This window comes from Furipterus horrens, unplaced genomic scaffold (assembly GCF_987537825.1).
Source record: "Furipterus horrens unplaced genomic scaffold, mFurHor1.1.pri manual_scaffold_11, whole genome shotgun sequence".
In the NCBI taxonomy this organism is placed as follows: Eukaryota; Metazoa; Chordata; class Mammalia; order Chiroptera; family Furipteridae; genus Furipterus; species Furipterus horrens.
In genome coordinates, this window is record NW_028327181.1 from 79204812 (window position 1) to 79225687 (window position 20876).

Below are 20876 nucleotides of genomic sequence, written 5' to 3' on the forward strand. Positions count from 1 at the left end.
TTAATTTTTATTAAGTTTATTAGAGTGACATTAGTTAATATCATCATATAGGCTTCAAGTGTCCATTTCTATGATAAACAGGTCCAGAGTTAGGTGATTAGAGGTAGTCACATGATGTAGGGGACTAAGCTCTTAAATTAAGTTAATTAAGCTAAATAGGTTTCTCAAACTGGTTCTATCATTAAGGGACTGAACCTCAGAAAAGTCACCTAATCCCTCTGAACCTTGATTTATTCATCTGTAAAATGAGATGATCTTTCAGACACCTCCAAGGATGGAATTGTGTAATCGCTCTACCACATCATTCATCCCTTAAGGGCATGATCTCACCATGTCCGCCGGTTCACCATAGTTTCCTTCACAGAACCTTCTGCACCACCTTGAATGTAGATGCTCAGTATGTGCTTGTTGAATTAAAGAGGGAATGAATGATCATCAGTGTATGGTAATGATAAACAGCCACATTTTGCCAAAATTGCTTGTCTATTATTTTTCTCAGCAGGAGCTGTTAGGTAGTGATAGCTGAAAGTGGTCAGTAGTTAGAATCAAAGGGGCAAGAGGACAAATGTGTCTTCATTTCTGTTCTCTTGTTCAAGGGATGTTTTCTGAATTGGATAAGGTCTCTTGGTGCTATATCGGGGAACTTGATTCTTTGCTTACATGTTATCCTTTATTCATGCTTTCTACTTACTTGATTTTTGTTAAACCTTGAATGAATAGAGCATTGTAATTTTAACTAAAGTAATATTCTTTTTTAATTTTCATTTTTTAATTTTATTTTTATTGTTGACACTATGACAGATGTCCTCATTGCCCAGCTTTACCCAGCCCCTGCCCCTCCCCCCTTCCCTGTGGTCATCACCACACTGTTGTCTCTGTCCATGTGTCATGCATATATGTTCTCTGACTAATCCCTTCACCTTCTTTCATCTAGTCCCCACTCCCCCGTCCCCCCTGACAGCTGATAGTTTGTTCCATGTATTTATGCTTCTGTTTCTATTTTGTTTATTATATTCCACATGTAAATGAGACCATATGGTATTTGTCTTTCTCTGACTCGCTTATTTCACTTAGTATAATAATCTTCATGTCCATCCATGCTGTTGCAAAAGGTAAGATTTCCTTCTTTTATATGGCCATGTAGTACATATTCCATTATATAAATATACCACCGCTTTCTTTATCCACTCATCTGCTGATGGGCACTAGGGCCATTTCCAGATCTTGGCTACTGTAAATCATGCTGCAGTGAATATAGGGGTGCATATATACTTTCGAATTGGTGTTCCACCAAGGGTGCAAAAGCACTCCCTTTTCTCTTGCCAGCACTTGTTGTTTGTTGATTTATTGATGATAGCCATTCTGGTAGGTGTGAGCTAATATCTCATTGTGGTTTTAATTTGCACCTCTCTGATGATTAGTGATGTTGAGCATCTTTTTATATGTCTACTGGCCATGTGTATGTCCTCTTTGGAGAAGTGTCTATTCAAGTCCTTTGTCATTTCTTAATGGGGTTGTTTGTCTTCTTGGTTGAGCTGTATAAGTTCTTTATAAATTTTGGAAGTTAATTTCTTATCAGATGTATCATTGACAAATATGTCCTCTCATACAGTGGGTTCCCTTTTCATTATGTTGATGGTTCTTTTGCTGTGCAGAAGCTTTTAAATTTGATGTAGTCCCATTTATTTATTTGTTTGTTTGTTTGTTTATTTATTTATTTTTCCCTTGCCCTAGGAGATATATCAGCAAAAATATTGCTATGAGAGATGTCTGAGATTTTGCTGCCTATGGGTTATTCTAGGACTGTTATGGTTTTATATATTCTTAATAAAAAAGAATACCATCAGTATCATCCAGTTCTAATTCCAAGGAACAATGGAGTAATCCTGATCCTTCCCCCAAAATCACCCAGATTTATGAAGGATTCTGTGATACTTGTATTTAAATGTGTGTAAATTCATTGCATGTGCATAGTATATGTAAATGCATGTATGTGTATAATGAACATGTATTTCTGTATACATTTTAAGCCAAAGTACATATGTTGATTCTAAAAATAGAGAAAAATCTTCATTATTCTCACTTTCAGTTTAAAAACTGGGAGAAAATTTTTTGGATTAAAAATCTTCATCTAATTAAAAGCATATTTTGTCAAAGAGGCTTTCCCAACTTATAGTTCTCTGGTTTTACTCTGCAAGACTGTTTTGTTGGTGGAAATCAGGCTCTTCCACAGGGTCATGAGGAAAGCATTCCAAGGACTCACGCACAGGAGATTGTGGGGTGGCCAAATGGTTTGTTCGTGTGGAAGGCTGCCCCTGAGTTTCCAACATCCCATCTCTGTTTGTCCTGCCATGGAAAATCAGGGCCAGAAATAGAGTCAATGTCCAGCGATCCTGTGCCATATTAAAGCTTATTTTTTGGAGCCCACACAGTCTACAGTGGGCCCTGGTAGCTGCTAGACCTACATGATTGTGTGCTCCCTTGTGAGAGAGAACACACAAACGCGTGGGGCCAGTGCAGTCCTAGGTGGGGGGGACTTCCCAAGTTTTCACAGGCTTTAGATAGGTTCACCTACAGTTAGACTGATGGCCTTTATAGTAAAACACCTCACCCTGGGTCCCCCAGCAATCAGGTACTGAAGGCAGAAAGGGAGGAGGGTTAATCCACTTGGCAGAGAAATGCTGTAATTCCATGGAGTGTGAAGCTGTAGTTTCCTAGTGAAGCAAATAGGCTCATGATCCCCACTTTATTGAGCTCAGTGTCCAGTTTGCTTGCTCCCCTTTTTATTAATAATTAGCTAAGTACTTATGGTAACAAGACCATGTGTAAATAGAAGAGTGTGATTTATTATCATATATTACCATTGTTTGAAGATCGCCTGAAAGAGTATTCCTCTAACCGATATGAAAAAAATAACTGATTCTGGTGCTAGCTTCAGAGGTCGTGACTTCTGTTGCTTTCTGGTTGTGTAGGCATTGTATGAGGTCAAGATATGGTCATAGAGCTCTGTCATTTCTGAGGCCCTAGAACCACATTTGCTGGATTTTTAAAATGGGAATTAACACCTATTGGATCTGATAAAATTTCCTAACATTGTATAAGAAGAGCAGTGTAGTCCTGACTGGTGTGGCTCAGTGGATTGAGTGTTGGCCTGTGAACCAAAAGGTCGCCCAGTTCGATTCCCAGTCAGGGCACATGACTAGGTAGCAGGCCAGGTCCCAAGTTGGGGGCGTGCGAGAGGCAACCACACATTGATGTTTCTCTCCCTCTCTTTCTCCTGCTTTTCCCCTCTCTTTAAAATAAACAAAAAGAAAATCTTTTAAAAAAAAAGAATAGTGTAGTATATCAAAACTAGATTAAAATATTTTGTATGACTTCTATAAAATATACATCATGAGCATACTCAATGAAGAAAAAAAGATATGTTTGCTGCACCAAATAGATATAATTTATTAGACCTTGGTGTACTATTGTCTTGTCAATTTGCAGGATAGTGGAATACAGGAGGTGAATGTATCTGAGAGGTACAGATGGTTCTTCCACATCCTCAGCAGCACTGAGCCCTGGAGCATGGGATCAGATATCTGCCGAAGCTCATTCCCAGAGCAAATTGCTTTTCCCCTTTCTTGAATCAAATTTGTATTTTGGCAGCATCAGTGCAGAGATCAAGGTCTGTGAGGGAGAGAGGTCTGTGAGTCTCAACTATTTGGTAACCTCCACAACAAAAGCCAAATAAAAGTTCAAAAACTTGTTAGTGGCCCAGGGGTGGTTGAAGAGGTAATTAGTTCATGGGTTGAGTTGGAAGTTGAAACTTCAGGTTGAAAATCAGAGATTTGGCTTTTCAGCAGGTGGGCTGGCAGCAGGTGGGCTCACAGCAGTAGCAGCAGCAGGCTGGCCGGCAGCAGGACTGTCCACAGTAGGATGGGCGGCAGCAGGAGTCCTGGGCATGGTGCAGCTGGCAGCAGGTTGGGGGGGTGCAGCTCACCACGCAGCAGGGGGGCAGGCAGGTGTCCTCCACGCGGCAGTCAGGGCGGCACCACCTGGTGCGGCAGCTCACAGCTCCACAGCCACAGCCGGTCCCGCACCCTGTCCCGCAGCAGCTGTTCTGGCAGCAGGTTGGCTGGCAGCAGCTGGAGCCACAGGTCCCACAGGAACAGCTGGGAAGCCCAGAGAAGCTGGTGGTGCAGCAGGCCATGGCCTCAGGAGTTGGGCTGAGAGCTGGGTTGCTTGGAGAAATTTTTTAGTTTTAGCAATAACCTCCACATTCGGCCTTTTATAAGCCTTGGCCAGCTATTATTTATGTAATTCCTACAGTTTCTTCCTTGTTTGTGTTTAAATAACTTGTTTCTGCATAATAATTGCCCTGTCCCTGAGTTATTTGTTCAACCTTCTGAAAGCCTTTCAACATTGATTTTATTTGGTGTTCAATTAGGATTCTTTACCATGGTCAAGTAGTCATTAGCGTTCAGTGACTACATAACCTCTAATTTCCCAGATTTGTTACAATTTGCTCATTGCCCAAAGAATAATTGACTGATGCCTCATCTTTAAGGTGTGTCAATATTACTCAATGTTGACCCTAATAATTGAGCTCTTGGGTCTCACATGACAGTTTAATTCTCATCAATATGGCCTCCAGTGTTGACAGCTGCCCCCTCTCTACCTTTCTTATCTTCACTTTGCCAGAGAAGCAAAGCGATTCAGCTGGCCAGAAAGGGGTGCTTTCACTGGGAACTGGGAAATAGGAATGAATTGTTACTGAAAACATTTTTGAAGCACTTATTTTGTGTCCAAACAGTAGTGAGTACTTTGCTGGCATCAATTCATTTAATTTTCACAGCAATCCTATGGGGTAGGTATCATTGCTCTTCCATCGTCCATGTGAGGAAACTGAGCCGCAAACAGGTTTAAGTCATTCACCCAAGTTCACTTTAACAAATGGTGAATCTGAAATTTGAATCCATGCCATCTGACTTCAGACTCAACTCTGTAAACCATTACAGTCAGTTTCCTCTTTTCCAGGTAAGCAGATATTTCAGGGAAAATCAAAGGGTGAAAGCAAGATGTACCCTTTTCCTTACAGACTCCTGGAGAGTAAAAAGAAGAAAGACAGAGGTTAGAGGGGCACTAAAATGACTTATGTTCCCTTGCACAAAGTTCAGATGTTGGAGGAGTTGAAATGCATATTGATAAGGACACTGGACATAATAGCATTATATATCATATTCCCATTTCTGTGCTTTTCTACCACGACAATGTTTTCAACGTTTTTCTCAGTGCAAAATTTAACTCAATTTTTATGTTTCTAGTCTGAGTTGCCCTTAGGGAATTATTAAGAATAAGGTGTTTCAGTCAGAGTTCTCCAGAGAAACAGAACCAACAGGATATATAAATACAGGGGTGGGCAAAAGTAGGTTTACAGCTGTGAGTGACATTGTTTTGAGTTAATAAACTTATTGTAATAATCACAGCCTGCATGTCTTTTTCCATACAAATAACTATAAACCTACTTTTGCCCACCCCTGTATATATTTTAATATAAGTATAGATAAATATATTTGTTTATTATGAGGGATTGGCTCATGCCATTATAGAGGCTGAGAAGTCCCACCAGACACTGATCTAAAGGCAGAGGAAGGGGGATGTCCCAGTTTGAGCAAGAGAGCACATTTTCCCTTCTTTTGCCTTTGTTGTTTTATTCGGGCCCTCAATGGACTAACTGATGTCTGGCTGCGTTGGTGAGGGTGATCCCGCTTTTCTACTCAATCTACAAATCAATTGCTAATCTCTTCTACAATAAAAACAGCCTCACAGGCACAGCCAGCAATAATGTTTCAGCTGCTGTCTGCTTATCCCTAGACCAATCAACTTGGTAAAAAAAATTAACCACCATATAATGCATGATGCTTAAAATACAAAAGTTCTACCACTCTACCACAGAACGAAGACTAACCTGAACATTCCTCTACCTCCCCTACATGAATAAAGAAAATCAAGTTTTGTTGTTGTTGTTGGTTTCTCTTACCACTTAAATCCACTTCTTCCTTGATTGGTTCTCATACAAATAAAGTAAGAAGTTTAGTCATTTGTGATCTTTCCCTGTGTAGATTTTCTGTCCTTTTTAAATGCTGGATACTCCTATTGGTGGTCTTCTTTGGGGGAAATCATTACCAGGACCTTTACATTTAAAGCTTTTTAAAATTACTGTGCCCATTCCTTTTGGTTTTAATTACTTCATTTAAGTTATGGTGCCCAGGCCATTTCAGTACCATAAGAAGAGAGGATGTGTTTCTCTGTTATTCTTGAATTTTTGCCTTCTGTTTATAGATACTAATGTATTGAATTATTTTTCCCTAAGATGTCAGGGTTCCTTTTTTCTAGATATGAGTTTCTGGTGTTCTTCCAATTTCTTAAACTTTGTTTAATCAGTTCTCTATATCAGTCGCATCTGCCTTACTTAAATTCCTGAGAGGTAAGACATGGTTGATATACCAACCAAATGAACACCCCCACCTTTTAATTCTAAACCAAGTAACAGGATCATTCTCTTTTCCTAAATTCCAACCTGGCTCTTCCCAGTGCTTCTGAGCTGAAGCCCTTCTAAGTAAAAGGTGCATCAAATCTAAATCATCCCAATCTGGGAGACAAGAGAGTGGTAGAGGAGGGGAATAGAGTGCTGACCACATTTTAGAGGTGTGTATAGGATTGTGTAGGTTTTGCTTTGATGGCGGCTCTGTCTGCTCAGAGGAAGGAGAACCTTATTCTTCACACAAAGAGCTGTAGGCTCAACAAGCTGTGTATTCCTTGGGCTGTGTTAAGCCAAAGGTGGTGCCTTTTTCTAATTCTTATAACATTGTGCTAGTGGAGACCCCATCCCTTATTTTATTTTTTTATTTTTATATATTTTTATTTATTGTTTTTCTATTATACTTGTCCTATTTTTTCCCCCTTTGCTCTCCCCTGCTCCCCCACCTCCCCCATCTTCAACAGTCAATTCCCATTTAGTTGTCCGTCCATGGGTCATTTATATTAGTTCCTTGACTAGACTCTTCCCCTTCTTTCCTCCCCTTCCCCCCTCCTCTGGTCACTGTCAGTCTGTTTCTTGTTTACATGCCTCTGGTTCTGTTTTGCTCATTTGTTTGTTTTGTTCATTAGTTTCCTGTATTAGGTGAGATCATAGGATATTTGTCTTTCACCACCTGGCATATTTCACTTAGTATAACACTCTCAAGTTCCAGCCATGCTGTAGCAAAAGGTAGGACTTCCTTCTTTCTTTCTGCTATGTAGTATTCCATTGTGAAAATGTACCACAGTTTTTGATCCACTCATCTACTGATGGGCACTTAGGCTGTTTCCAGCACTTGGCTATTGTAAACAGCACTGCTATGAATGTAGGGGTGCGTAGGTTCTTTTGAATTGGTGTTTCAGCATTCTTTGGGTGTAATCCAAGCAATGGAATCACTGGATCAAAAGGTAGTTAGTTCCATTTTTAGTTTTTTTGTGGAAATTCTATACTGTTTTCCATAGTGGCTACACCCGTCTGCGTTCCCATAAACGGTGCGCTAGGGTTCCCTTTTCTCCACATCCTTGCAAGCACTTGTTTGTTGATTTGTTTATGATGGCAATTCATAAACAAGTGAGGTGGTGTCTCATTGTGGTTTTAATTTGAGACCCCATCCCTTTGATTAAAAAAAAAAGATGAAATTTGCATAACATAAAATCACATTTTAAAGTGTACAATTGAGTGGCATCTGTGCATTCACATGTCCCACCGCCACACTTCTTTCCAGTTGCAGCACTTCCCCATCCCCCAGAGGGTTACCCAATAACCTTTAAGTGATCACTTCCCATTTCCCCTACCTCCAGCTGATGGCTCACCAGTTTGATTTTAAGACCCCAAAGATTTTATTCGTTATAAGGAAGCTCCATTATATGTCTTTTATTTCATCCTTGCCTCATTCTAGAACTCTCTCTGGAGATTGAGTAAAACTGGAGATAGTGTGTGCCAACATCATGTTCATATAAATCCATTCCTGTGATGGACATTTATTTTCTGTTTCACAATACATGAGAGAATTGTATAGGTATTATAAAAACATCAGCTGAAATTCCCTTTAGTCATTCTGTGAGATATATTTTGAGGAACATTAGTGTTACAGGGTGTTTGTTGCTGATAAGTGAATAGAGGATACCTTCGTTAAATCAGTTTGGGAGTGATGGTTATAGAGGTTCCTTTTTACAGGACATCTCTGTTCCTTTAATATTCTTTTATAAAAATATTTTATTTACTTATTTTTAGAGATAGAGGAAGGGATAGAGAAAGAGAAGGGGAGAAACATCAATGTGTAAGAGAAGCATGTGCCCAACCCAGGGACCAGGCCTCAACCCAGGCATATGTCCTGACCAGGAATCAAACTGGCAACCTTTTGCTTTGTGGGATGACACTCAACCAAGTGGGCCCCGCCAGTCATGGTCCTTTAATATTCTAATGTGCTTTTTATATATAAAATGGTGGTAACATATACAACAGTATTTGATCATTGACTATTTTTTCTTTGGGCATCTGAAGTGGCTAATTGTCAGTGTGTCACCTGTTGATGAAATGACTTACTACCCTATGCCTGGAAGAGACATTATAAGTAGAAACACTTCATTCTCTCATTTTCCAAATTAGAAATAGCTGCCAAGGCAGGCGAAAGGATTGCTCAAGAATTCATGGATTACTAGTAAAAGAGCAGATTCTAGAACTCAGGATGCCTTTACATCCTATGTGTTATTGTAAAATCTTATGTTTACTGTCCTTCCAATCATGTATTACCCTTTTTATACCTTTGCTGATTGAAAGGATTGAATACAGATTTATATATGAATGAAATGAATGGATTTGGCAACATTCTCAAGATTCTAAATGTCATAGAATTCCTTTTTGTAAAACTGACCTTCTGAACACCTAGCCCATCAATTGCATATTATAGGACCTCAAGAAATAGTTTATAAATACTGATGTATTCTTTTAAGCATAAGTTTTGGCTGCAGAATATTAGACCATTTAATGAATGAACAAAGGAAACCCACCTTTTAAAGACCATTATCAAAGGCACAATAATGAAAAACCATTGTGCTCTGCCACATCTACTGAGATTTTGAAAAATCCCAGTGCCCCACTATCAATAACAAGTTCCAAAAAACTCTCCAATGATGATTTCATCACAGAAGAATGAAAATTTTTGTTAAATCCCAAACCCAATGAGCCCCTGAAGTAGTTCATGTTGTGGGACTTCTGCTGATATCCAGGCATATGAAATATTTTGGATCTTCTATTATAAATTAATTTATATCTTAGCAAAATTATGTAACCTTGTGACAAGAGGTTGCAAACTGGGTTATGGGTATGGGAGCTCAGAAGTTTGTTGGGACTCTACATCGGCTAGTTTGGATATGCCATTTTCTCAGGATTCCCATCGGGATATTATCAGCAGGTGGGCTGGCAGCAGGTGGGCTCACAGCAGGTGGGCTGGCAGCAGGTGGGCTCACAGCAGTAGCAGCAGCAGGCTGGCCGGCAGCAGGACTGTCCACAGTAGGATGGGCGGCAGCAGGAGTCCTGGGCATGGTGCAGCTGGCAGCAGGTTGGGGGGGTGCAGCTCACCACGCAGCAGGGGGGCAGGCAGGTGTCCTCCACGCGGCAGTCAGGGCGGCACCACCTGGTGCGGCAGCTCACAGCTCCACAGCCACAGCCGGTCCCGCACCCTGTCCCGCAGCAGCTGTTCTGGCAGCAGGTTGGCTGGCAGCAGCTGGAGCCACAGGTCCCACAGGAACAGCTGGGAAACCCACAGAAGCTGGTGGTGCAGCAGGCCATGGCGTCAGGTGTTGGGCTGAGAGATGGGTTGCTTAGGGGAGTTTCTAAGTTAGTAATGCTTGTCCCACTGGAGCCTTTTATGGGTCTTGGCCAGTTTCTGTGTTTGTGACAGACAACATTTTTATGTTGTTACTCTTTAAAGAAGCTTTTCCAGGGTCCTCTGGTTATTCAAATACTGAACTCTTTTAAATATATGTCCAAATTGGTTTTTCCTTATCGCTCAGCTAGTATTTACCAAATGTGTTCGGTAGTCCTTGATGTTTTGTTTCCAAATAGTGCTGTAATTTTCACTGACATAGCACCTCTCATTCATGAGATGATGTGATTTTGGGGTCATACTCACCAAAAACTCAAGTTTTCAGAAAAAATTATTAAGCATTTACTGTTATTATTAACCATGTTAAGGCTATCTTTATAGTTTTTAGATTAATAAGATTATAGTCTCTGTAATCACCCAAATAGAAATTCTGATAAACTCCACATTCATAAAAATTTATAGAACTTTCCAGAAATTGGATCTCTCCAATTTCTTTGTTTTCTCCTGAACTTCATATATTTAGCCCTGAAGAAACATTTATCAATCAGGAGGATATATGGAACAAAACAGTTCCATTCCAATTTACTGTGGATATTTTGTTATCACAGATTTAAAATAAAGGCTAAAATTCATATCCGATAATTGGGAAATAATCACAAAATGTTTTAAGTGTAATTTATATTTCTATGAAACATGAAAGTCACTACTATGGAGATTATCTGGGCAGTATTTATTTCTCAGAGGTGGGATTCATTTCAGTTTACATTATTTTATGTAACTACACTTTATATCTTTTGCAAGGATATCAGACAAAAGAACACAACAATTTAATTTAGAAAGGGGAACCAATAAAAGAAAACACCTTTTTTCTGGATCACAGTGCTTATAAGACAAATTAGGAAATGGGTGATCAAATATTGTTCAGCAAGTATAAGTGCAAAGAGATTAAAATAACTTTCAGCAAAATAAAAATGGAAACAATTTCTGGTGCTTGCTAAAAGAAAGAATGTGATTTTCCATTTGACAATAGCCTTTCTGAGGTAGAGGTGTGTTGGTTAGTACAGAATTAAAAAGTGATTCATGCCAGTGTCAATAAAGATGTTCATGTCATATGATAACCATGACTGTAGGTGTGAAGCTGAAAAATGGTAACATGGAATTGTTACATATTGGAGATCAAATCCTTAATAAAGCATATTGTCCAACCATTTAATTTTACAGCTATGGAAATTAATATCATTTTTAGTCAATCCTTTTATGCACAGGCACTAAAGGGTTATGCAGAAAGCAAGACCTAATTTGTCTACCTCATATCTTGCTCTAGTACACAAATCAGTATAGTATTTATAGGATGGTTTAATGTAGGAAAATAGTCAAATATAGATTCATTCAATCTCAGAGTTCTAAACTGGAACATTGATGTTATGCTATGAACTACTTTTTAATTTTCTCTGAGCATCAGCTGATGTTAGAACACTATTGACTCTAGGAATGCCTGCATTTTGGAGAGGTTAGCGATTTGCTTCATTCACACAGCTAGTATATAGCCAGAAGAGCTGGGTATAAAACTCTTATCCTTCACTCCTAGATCAGTTCATTTTATTTTACACCATGCTGCTTTGCAGGATCAGGTAGCGTTAGTAAAATTCTCTGTCTCCTATTTTAAAAAATATTTTATAATAGCTCAAGAATATGAATATGAATATTAGTGGAGTAGTGATTTTATTTTTTTAATGCTTTTTGAAAGGCAGAAGTTATTTATTTGCCTATTTATTTATTTTATAGGGAAGGGAAAGGAGGGAGAAAGAGAGAGAGAGAAAAAAAAAACTATGTGAGAGAAACATCAATTAGTTGCCTCTTGCACACCCCCGACTGGGGCCCTGGCCCACAACCCAGGCATGTGCCCTGACCAGGAATTGATCCAGTGACTGTTCCAATAGCAGACCAGCACTCAATCCACTGAGCCACACCAGCTAGGGCTGTGGAGTAAATAAGCATAGTAAATAAGCATAACACATAGTAAATAAGCATAAATATGTTAAAATTCTTTCGGTGTCTGCTGACCAGAAGAGTTTCCTCTCAAACTATATTAAGTCACATTTGCTTCCTAATTGTTTCTTGTTCTCGCATTCATATTACTTAATGTTCCTTCCGGATTTTTAGGTCTTCCATACTCTTTGCATCTTCCTTCTTCTTTGGCCATCATCTTAGTTCAGCTCTCAGTTGGTTTCTGTGTAGTCATTGTATATCTAGCCTTTAGCTTTCTGTTTTTATAAGCAGCAACCACAGGAATCACCCAGTGTCTAACTCCTGTCATGCCGTTCCCCTGCCTCAAGGCTTTCAACAGCTCCTTAGAGCTTATTACTTTAAGGGTATACTCATTTGGTTAATATTGAAAGCACTCAAACTTTCCAAATTTACCTTCCACTCTTATTCTCCATCTCTCCAATGCTCCCAGCCAACTATCCTATGAACAACTTGTCTGTACCTTTGTGTATACCGTTTCCATTGTTGAGAATGCCATCTTTCTTTAGATCTGCACCCTGAAATCTTGACCCTTATAGAAAACTACCTTCTCCTTTCAATCTTTCATGTGCTCCCAATCAATAGTGACTTCTCTGTTGATACCATACAATGTATTGTACTTTTATTTTTCCATATTCTATTTTTAGCTGAGTTATTGTCAACTTGATTCACCTTCCTGGAAGTTTCGTGAACAGGGAAATGTTTTTTAAGTCAATTTTAATTTCTTTATATACAATGTTGTCCATAACTTGCAGATGGTAGTCAATCAGCACATTTTTGTTATGTTAAAATTTAATGAAAAAATAGAATAAGTAAAACCAAAGCTGTGTCTGCTAGGCCAAAGAAGAGAAGTTTATTAGAAAACAAACATGCCACAAAGGCCTAAGATATAAGATGGAAAGAAAGGAGTTGCTACCATTGCAAAGACTTGAGGACAGCACAAGTCTCAGTAGATGAGTCTGGATTACCATGCAACCCCTGGCTGACTTGAGAGGTATTAATGGCTCAGGGAAGGTTTGTTGGATAGAGAAATGGGAGTATCACTTTTTCAGAAGGTTGATTGCTTGCTCTAGGCAGTTGGTGCACTGCTCAGCAGCAGCAGGAGGAGGTCCTGCAGGTGGTGCGGCAGGGGGCAGGCTGGCAGCAGGGGGGCCGGCAGCAGGGGGCCTGCACACAGATGGGCTGGCAGCACGTGGAGGCCCAGCAGCAGGGGCGGCAGACCACGGCCGTGCAGGACGTGGGGCAGCAGGCGATGGGGCGGCAGCAGCCCTCCTGCAGGCCACAGGGGTCACAGCAGATGGGGCGGCGGCAGGGCTCACAGATGGGGCGTGTACAGTGGGGCACGCAGGTCACAGGGCGGCACACGGTGGTCTGGCAGCAGCAGGGGCGGCAGCAGCAGGGGTCGCGGCAGCAGCAGGGCTGGCAGCAGCCTCCCCCACAGCTTGAGAAGCAGGTGGAGCCACAGCAGGAGCCGGTCATGGTGGTCTCTGGGGCTGAGCTGGGTTGGACTGGCGAGAGGAGTTGGGTGTTCTCAGGTGTGAATGTCTTTCTCCTCCATTGGGGCCCTTTATATACCCTGTCCAGGTGCTGATGACCCCTCTTGTTTATATTTTGGCCAATTAAGTAGAATTTGTTTTGACCAATGGCTGCATTGCTCATGACACAGTCATAATCTCATTAATGAACTCTTGCTGCACCCTAAATATGGACATATACATGCTGTTTATCATCAAAATGTTAGCACTCACAGCCATTTCGGGTGGTAGCAGCTCTTGATGCTCATTTCGAGTAGATAGCACCTGATGAATCCTGGATAAAACAGTTCTAGAGGAATTGCAAGTTGTTCACGTAATATAGGGGTTTCTAGAACAATGACTACATTCTATCTTTGACCCCTAAAACCTCTCCTGAAAAGCCTACATGTTTATCACATAGGTGTTAGGCATATCCTTCAGTGTAGATTCCTTGGAGGTACATGTCACTTGATATAATGCAATGTACATATGCCTGAGTAGGACTGCAGCTCATATACTTGTATGGGAAACACAAAACTTTATCTTTGTAAACCAGATAAATATTGGAATAAAACATCCAAGACTGCCATCCATTCTTTATTCCCTTTCTCCAGTTCATATTGTGCAAATCTCTGGTCCTTCTGATCACAGAATGCTAATCTTATCTCAGAGACATGACATTTTTTATACTTGTTTTTCTTGTGTATGTGATAAAGAATGATGTCCTGAAAAGTGTTGTCTCAATTTACCTTGACATGGTGCTGTGACTAAGCAGTGACAAGATGGAGGTTTTTCACCCAACGTTGCAAACAGATACAGTGTATCGTTCAGAGGTGCGTTGGGAGGCCACCCAGCTGTCTCAAGATGGCTCTGTTGGCGGTGTGATGGACTGCTTCTTTGGTAAGCACTGGCAGGGGGAGCTAAGGAAGGGCATGGGAAGAGTCTCATTACTTTTCTGTTTTACCCCTCCTATTATTCACCAGAGAGGGCTTCAGGTCACTTTAGGATCATTCTCATTATTCAAAAGAATGTGCCTCGGGCCCCAGGAGCTTAAGTTACCCCAATGGAATTTCAACATAATTTTAAGACTTCAAAAGAAATGTAAATTGACTAAACATATAGTCACAATTGGGGAAACAGAGGAGGGAGAGATCAAGCACAGTTCTCATCATTGAGGAACTTTGACTCACCCACATTTTCCATTCTTTCTCTTGTTCATGGACACACATGATTTTTTCAAAGACGTAACCAGAGCCTAAATGAAAACCTGTATATTCTGCTTTCTTCCCCCAACCTAGACTTAAGATATAATTGACACATAACATTGAATAAGTAAGGCATATATTGTGATGATTTGACACGTATATATTGCAAAATGTTCCCTGCAATAAGGTTAATTAACATATTCTTCACATCACATAATTCCTTTGTTGTCGTTATGGTGAAAACATTAAAGCTCTACTTCCATTGCAACTTTCAAGTATGCAATATAATATTAACTATAGTCACCATGCTGTACAACTAAATCCCCAGAACTTACTCACCTTACAGCTGAAAGCTTGTACCCTTTGACCAACGTCTCCCCATTTCTCCCACATCTCAGCCCCTGGCAACCACCTTTCTACTCTGTCTCTGAGTTGTGTTTTTTTATTACACATATACGTGAGATCATGCAACATCTGTCTTTCTCGTCTGATTTATTTCACTTAGCATAATACCTTAAATGTCCATCCGTGGTTTCAAAAATGGCAGAATTTTCTTCCTTTTTATGGTTGATATTATTCCACGGTATGTATGAATATATATACCTATAGGTATAGATATATCTCCTACATTTTAAATCTGTTTATCTGTCATTAGACATTTAGGTTGAGTCCATGTCTTGGCCGTTGTGAATAATGCTCTAGTTAACATGTAAGTGAAGATATCTCTGCTGGATCATATGGCAGTTCTATTTTCAATTTTTTTTTTTTTTTTTTTTTTTTTTTTAGGAATCTCCATACTCTTCTCCATAGTGGCTGTACCTATTTACATTCTCATCAACAGTGCACCAAGGTTTCCTTTTCTTCACATCCTCACCAGCATTTTGTTTTCTGTCTCTTTTTTATAATAGCCATTCTAACAGGTGTGAGATTATATCAGTGATTTTGATTTGCATTTCCCTGATGATTTGTAATGTTGAGCACCTTTTTGTGTACTTGTTGGCCATCTGTAAGTTTCTTTGGGAAAATGTCTATGCACGGCATCTGCTCATTTTTTAATTGGATTGGTTCCCTTTTTTTGCTATTGAGTTGCAGGAGTTTCTTATTTATTTTGGATATTAACCCCTTATTAGATATGTGGTTTGCAAAATTTTCTCCCTTTCAGTAGTTTGCCTTTTTATTTTGTTCATTGTTTCTTTTGCTGTGCAGAGCTTAGTGTGATGTAGTCCCACTTCTTTGATTTTTGCTTTTGTTGCTTGTGCTTTGCTCTTTTGAAGCACATTTATTATAATCAATATTTCTTGTTTCTGTGGGTTCTTCATAATGATCACATTCTGTGCAAAGGGAGCCTCTACAGAAGATACATAAAACTTCAAGTTAACAAGACCAAAATACTGTGAAGAAAATTTTCCTTCCTTTTTATAAAAGATACACAAAGACAGAGTCCATGAGCCCCTCAGTAAGCAAGCCTAGCATTTATTCAGTCTGAGACACTCATCCCCACCCCACAGCCAGAATTTATTTCTAGGCAGAGATCATATGGGTCATGTCTTAATAATTTATGCCACAGAATTCTGTGATGTGACACTAGATGCTAGCTGTACACTGTTCTCTGATGCCACTTACCCTAAAACCAGACAATACCCATTGAAAACTTTGCCACTTACTGGCTCTGGGTCCTTGGGCTACGGGGGATAATAGAACATACCAGGGTTGTTGTGAGCATTAAATGAGATATTTGTCAAGCACTAAGAGCAGTGCCTGGCACTTAGTGTCTTGTACTGGTTAAGTAATTAAATATATTTTAAAAGGTCATATTTTGTTGGCGCCTTATAAATTCTACATTTTGAATTTAGAACAAAATGAATGTATTTGATATGGCGGATGGCCAGGTCTCTGCTCAGTCACCACAGAATACATACTAAGTAAGTTTATTAAGTGGAGTTTCATTAATAAAATGAAGTAAAATAAAAATACCTGGAAAGAAGATAGAGAGCTCCCTCCTTTTGAACACCAGTCTCTATAAAGGAGGGTCAGGCTATTGTTGTGAAATCCACAAGAAGCATATGTGTCAGAATTGTGGACAGTGGTGTGAACCCTACTGAGAACGCCACAGCCCAGGTAACACAGAGTGAAGTCTTAGAGAAACATCCTTGAAAAAGAAGGCTTGAAACTAATTTAGACAGAGTCCTAGATGTGATAGGCAACATAGTTTATATACAAATGCTAGGGTTTTTATTTAACAGTATTGTTCAACAATTACATTAGGAACAAATTTTCACATGAAAAATATTGTTTTGTGTTCTGAATTCTTAATTGCCTACACAAATGGAGAAAAACAGTTGTAGATATAATTCAAAAGTACTAACAATTTTTGAAATTCTGAATTTGGAACGTATCAAAAGTGTACCTTATTTTATGCAGTTGAGATGATCCTAAAAATGTTAAAATATGAATTCAGTGTTTAATAATTTGATCATATTTTAAAGATATTAGATAAGTTCACTAATATAATACAGTAGTATGTTCTATATATAATAAAAAACTTATTTAGGAATACAAACGGCTGCTGTCTAATTTATCTGCTTTAAATCCATTTAGACTTGGATAGGTAGGATTTTGAAAAGCAGAGTATAATAGTGAGAAAGATTTAAATATTTTTTCCCAAAATAGATATGGGTTTTAGACAGTATATTTTATTTAAAATAAAATATATGCTCATTTAAAAAATTATTATTAATAAAAATATAAAGAAGAAAATGAATATTATTCCCAGTTACTCTTAGATTTTGTTGCATAATGTTCCAGATATTTTGGGGGGCAAAAACATACCTAAAGCCTAGATATAGAACACATTTTTCTTTACAAAATAGTTGAATATTTTATAGCTTACGTATTTTTTACTTAAGTACATGGCAAGGCAATTATATGATTTTACAGGTTTATAATCTTCAACTGTTTTTAACTATTTTTCACATTTATTCTATATTTATATCATTTATATTATGTATAATTTGACCTTTTACTTATTCATACCTCATCTCCCTAAGTGGATTTGAGACAGGAGCCCTCTTTTATTTCTTTATGTTTCCTCAGGGTCGTCAGCTCAGTGCTTTTTTCATACAAGATATTACATAAACATGTATAGGTTGACAACGGTTGATTAGTTTGCTTGGAAAATGCCATTAATGTCCAATTCCTGACACAAGGATAAACAACCCTCAAGAGTCAATGTGGATTTAATGTCCACAAGAGTCAACACTGTGAATAGTATTCTAAGTAACAATCAGATCTATAACACATAGCAGGGAGTGCATTATTCAAGTAGCATTTACATTTGGCCACAAAAGACAACACAGTTCCTCTGGGCAGAGGAACTACACTGGGAGGAAGTGTTTGACTTAAAGGCCCAACGTCAGACATTTGGCTCCTGCTGAGTCTTATCTGAACATTGGTGATTATAATTACATTATAGTTATATTAGTAAGAACCTATTTAATCTTTCATTACTCATTGCTCCTCAGCTTCAAAATCCAATCATCAGCCAGATGTCACCTAAAGTTCCTTCTCCCTCTAACATACTGGGCTTTCTGTTCTGTGCTAACAGATGTCAGATCAGAGAAAGAATCCTCTGACTGGGAATATACGTATATAAGTGTCAGCCCACATGCAGCCTTCTTACTGGCCATTTGGAAGGTGTTTTGTGTGTGTGTGCAAAATCCCGCAATATAGTGAAAAATCCATGATAAATAATTAAATATAATATTTGTAAAAATCCCTCGATACAGTGAGGCCGCAATAAGTGAACCGCAATATAGAGAGGGACTACTGTAAATGCCATTTAAAGGACAGTAAGGAAACTAACCAGACTTAAGTTATTACATGAAACAATTTAAGAGGATTATTTGGCATTTTCTTTGAAGATCTCAGGACAAAACAGAGACCTGTTATCTTCTGAAAAGAAATATCACAAAGACCATGATTTCTGCTGAGAGTATAAAGTTTATTAGAAAACAGACAGCATGATTTGGAGTTACCAGGGTCTTGAGAAGACAAGGTATTCTTGACCAGTAGTTAGCCTGAAAAGGTGACTTCAGTACCTACTATGAGCTAGTTTGAAGAGATGAGAAATGGGCTTCTCAAGAAAAGGCTTGTTATTCTGCAGTGAAGCTAAGGGACAGCAGATGGACCTGGCCCTCTACTGGGGGACACTTAGGGATTATGCACTGCTCAGCAGCAGCAGGAGGAGGTCCTACAGGTGGTGCGGCAGGGGGCAGGCTGGCAGCAGGGGGGCCGGCAGCAGGGGGCCTGCACACAGATGGGCTGGCAGCACGTGGAGGCCCAGCAGCAGGGGCGGCAGACCACGGCCGTGCAGGACGTGGGGCAGCAGGCGATGGGGCGGCAGCAGCCCTCCTGCAGGCCGCAGGGGTCACAGCAGATGGGGCGGCGGCAGGGCTCACAGATGGGGCGCGTACAGTGGGGCACGCAGGTCACAGGGCGGCACACGGTGGTCTGGCAGCAGCAGGGGCGGCAGCAGCAGGGGTCGCGGCAGCAGCAGGGCTGGCAGCAGCAGGGCTGGCAGCAGCCTCCCCCGCAGCTTGAGGAGCAGATGGAGCCACAGCAGGAGCCGGTCATGGTGGTCTCTGGGGCTGAGCTGGGTTGGACTGGCAAGAGGAGTTGGGTGTCCTCAGGTGTGAATGTCTTCCTGCCATTGGGGCCCTTTATATACCCTGCCCAGGTGCTGATGACCCCCAGGGCACAGGGTCACTTCCTTGTTTTTGTTTATTTATTTATTTATATTTTGAAATGGCGCGGTCAATAAGTTCTCTGGACACTTTTTTAGGTGCTCAGGTACTCATAAAAGCTATTCATTTTCCTTATTGAATGAATATTCATTATATTTTGCTATTTATGGTTCACATATGAACTTAATGACTCCAACTTCAAAGTCTCCAATTATCTTTATAATTTAGTGATGTTTTTACCTGCACACAGTAGCTGTCATACTTTTAGGGTTATTTACTAATAGTGGAAGTGAATTCCACAAGTTTAAGTGCCCTTTTGCACTGCTGAACCTCCTGGGCAAAACCAGTTCAGAAAAATATTATAGCACAGGAATATTTTAAAAGTCATGGTTTGTCAGTAGAAGAATTTTTCACTCTACTTTTTGGAGCTATAGGAATGTGTCTTAGTAGACCTCTATGATCAGTGTTTCTTTTATTTATTTTTTCTCATTTTTAAAATTTTGGTAAAATATACATAACGTCAAATGTACTGTCCTAGCCATTTTTGTATATACAGTCTTTGGCATTAAATACATTCATATTATTGTGCAATGATCAGCACCATCTGTCTCCAGAACTGTTTCTTCTTGCAAAACTGAAACTCTGTGCTCATTGCGCATTAACTCTCCATGACCGCCTCTCCCTAGCTCCTGGCAACCACCACTGTACTTTATTTTTAAAACATTATGTTTTTCTTCCCCCAAGCTCTACCTATGGTAACCACCATTCCATTCTACAAATTTGGCTATTTTTTTTTTTTTGGTTTTAGATTACATGCTTATTAACTTTCATAATTATATTTTTTCATAGCAAGGTGAATTTCATTATTTATAGCCTTCATGATAGCATCACTAAGTTCTAACTCTGTTCCAAGCATTATGCAAAAGAAATCAATGTGTTACTTTATTCTTTGTAACAGTCTTATGAGATAGGTATTATTATAGACCTCATTTTACACACAAGGATATGTGTAAATGGCTCGCCTAAAGTCATCCACTTTGCAGCATTGGAACCAGTACTTCTTCCACAAACATCTGTGGAAACATTATTTGTAAGCCCAAGAAGCTGAAGATTGGAATCGTGGGTATCACTTCCTTGTCATTAGGAATGGTTGTTTAGGAGTTTTAACAGTGAGTTTATTTTTTTTAATAGTTGTTATTTATGAAATTATTATACTAACTTTTAGAGTCACCTGAAAGGACTCTATGTCTCACCAATATCCTCAGGAACTGGAAGAATTATCTTCCACACAGCCTTCTCAGAATTCCAAAACATACCATAAAGAGATAGTATTGATAATAAAATTGGACGTAATTGGCCTTGGGGCACTGAACAAAACCACAATCTGTATGAAGGTGGCAGGGTGCCAGCATGAGAAAATCCCAGGTGGTGATCCCAGCCAGAGGTGGTCTGCAGACTCGTTTAGCTGATACTCCAGCGCCTCCTACTCCACTGTCT

At 39.6% G+C, this 20876-nt stretch overlaps 3 protein-coding genes and 1 long non-coding RNA gene across 4 annotated transcripts in view; 1 reads left to right on the forward strand and 3 right to left on the reverse strand.

Annotated features, from left to right (window-relative positions):
* LOC149998430 (uncharacterized) overlaps positions 1 to 20876 on the forward strand; it is a 294581-nt gene that overhangs the window by 177900 nt on the left and 95805 nt on the right. The gene's annotated exons all lie outside the window — the stretch shown is intronic.
* LOC149998442 (keratin-associated protein 9-3-like) lies at positions 3842 to 4195 on the reverse strand. Its single transcript, XM_090290475.1, has one exon. It carries the CDS (start codon positions 4193 to 4195, stop codon positions 3842 to 3844), a length of 354 nt encoding a protein of 117 aa, XP_090146601.1.
* LOC149998443 (keratin-associated protein 9-3-like) lies at positions 9473 to 9860 on the reverse strand. The gene has a single exon (XM_090290474.1). It carries the CDS (start codon positions 9854 to 9856, stop codon positions 9473 to 9475), a length of 384 nt encoding a protein of 127 aa, XP_090146600.1. The 5' UTR covers positions 9857 to 9860.
* Positions 13008 to 13413, reverse strand: LOC149998444 (keratin-associated protein 2-2-like). Its single transcript, XM_090290473.1, has one exon. It carries the CDS (start codon positions 13395 to 13397, stop codon positions 13008 to 13010), a length of 390 nt encoding a protein of 129 aa, XP_090146599.1. The 5' UTR covers positions 13398 to 13413.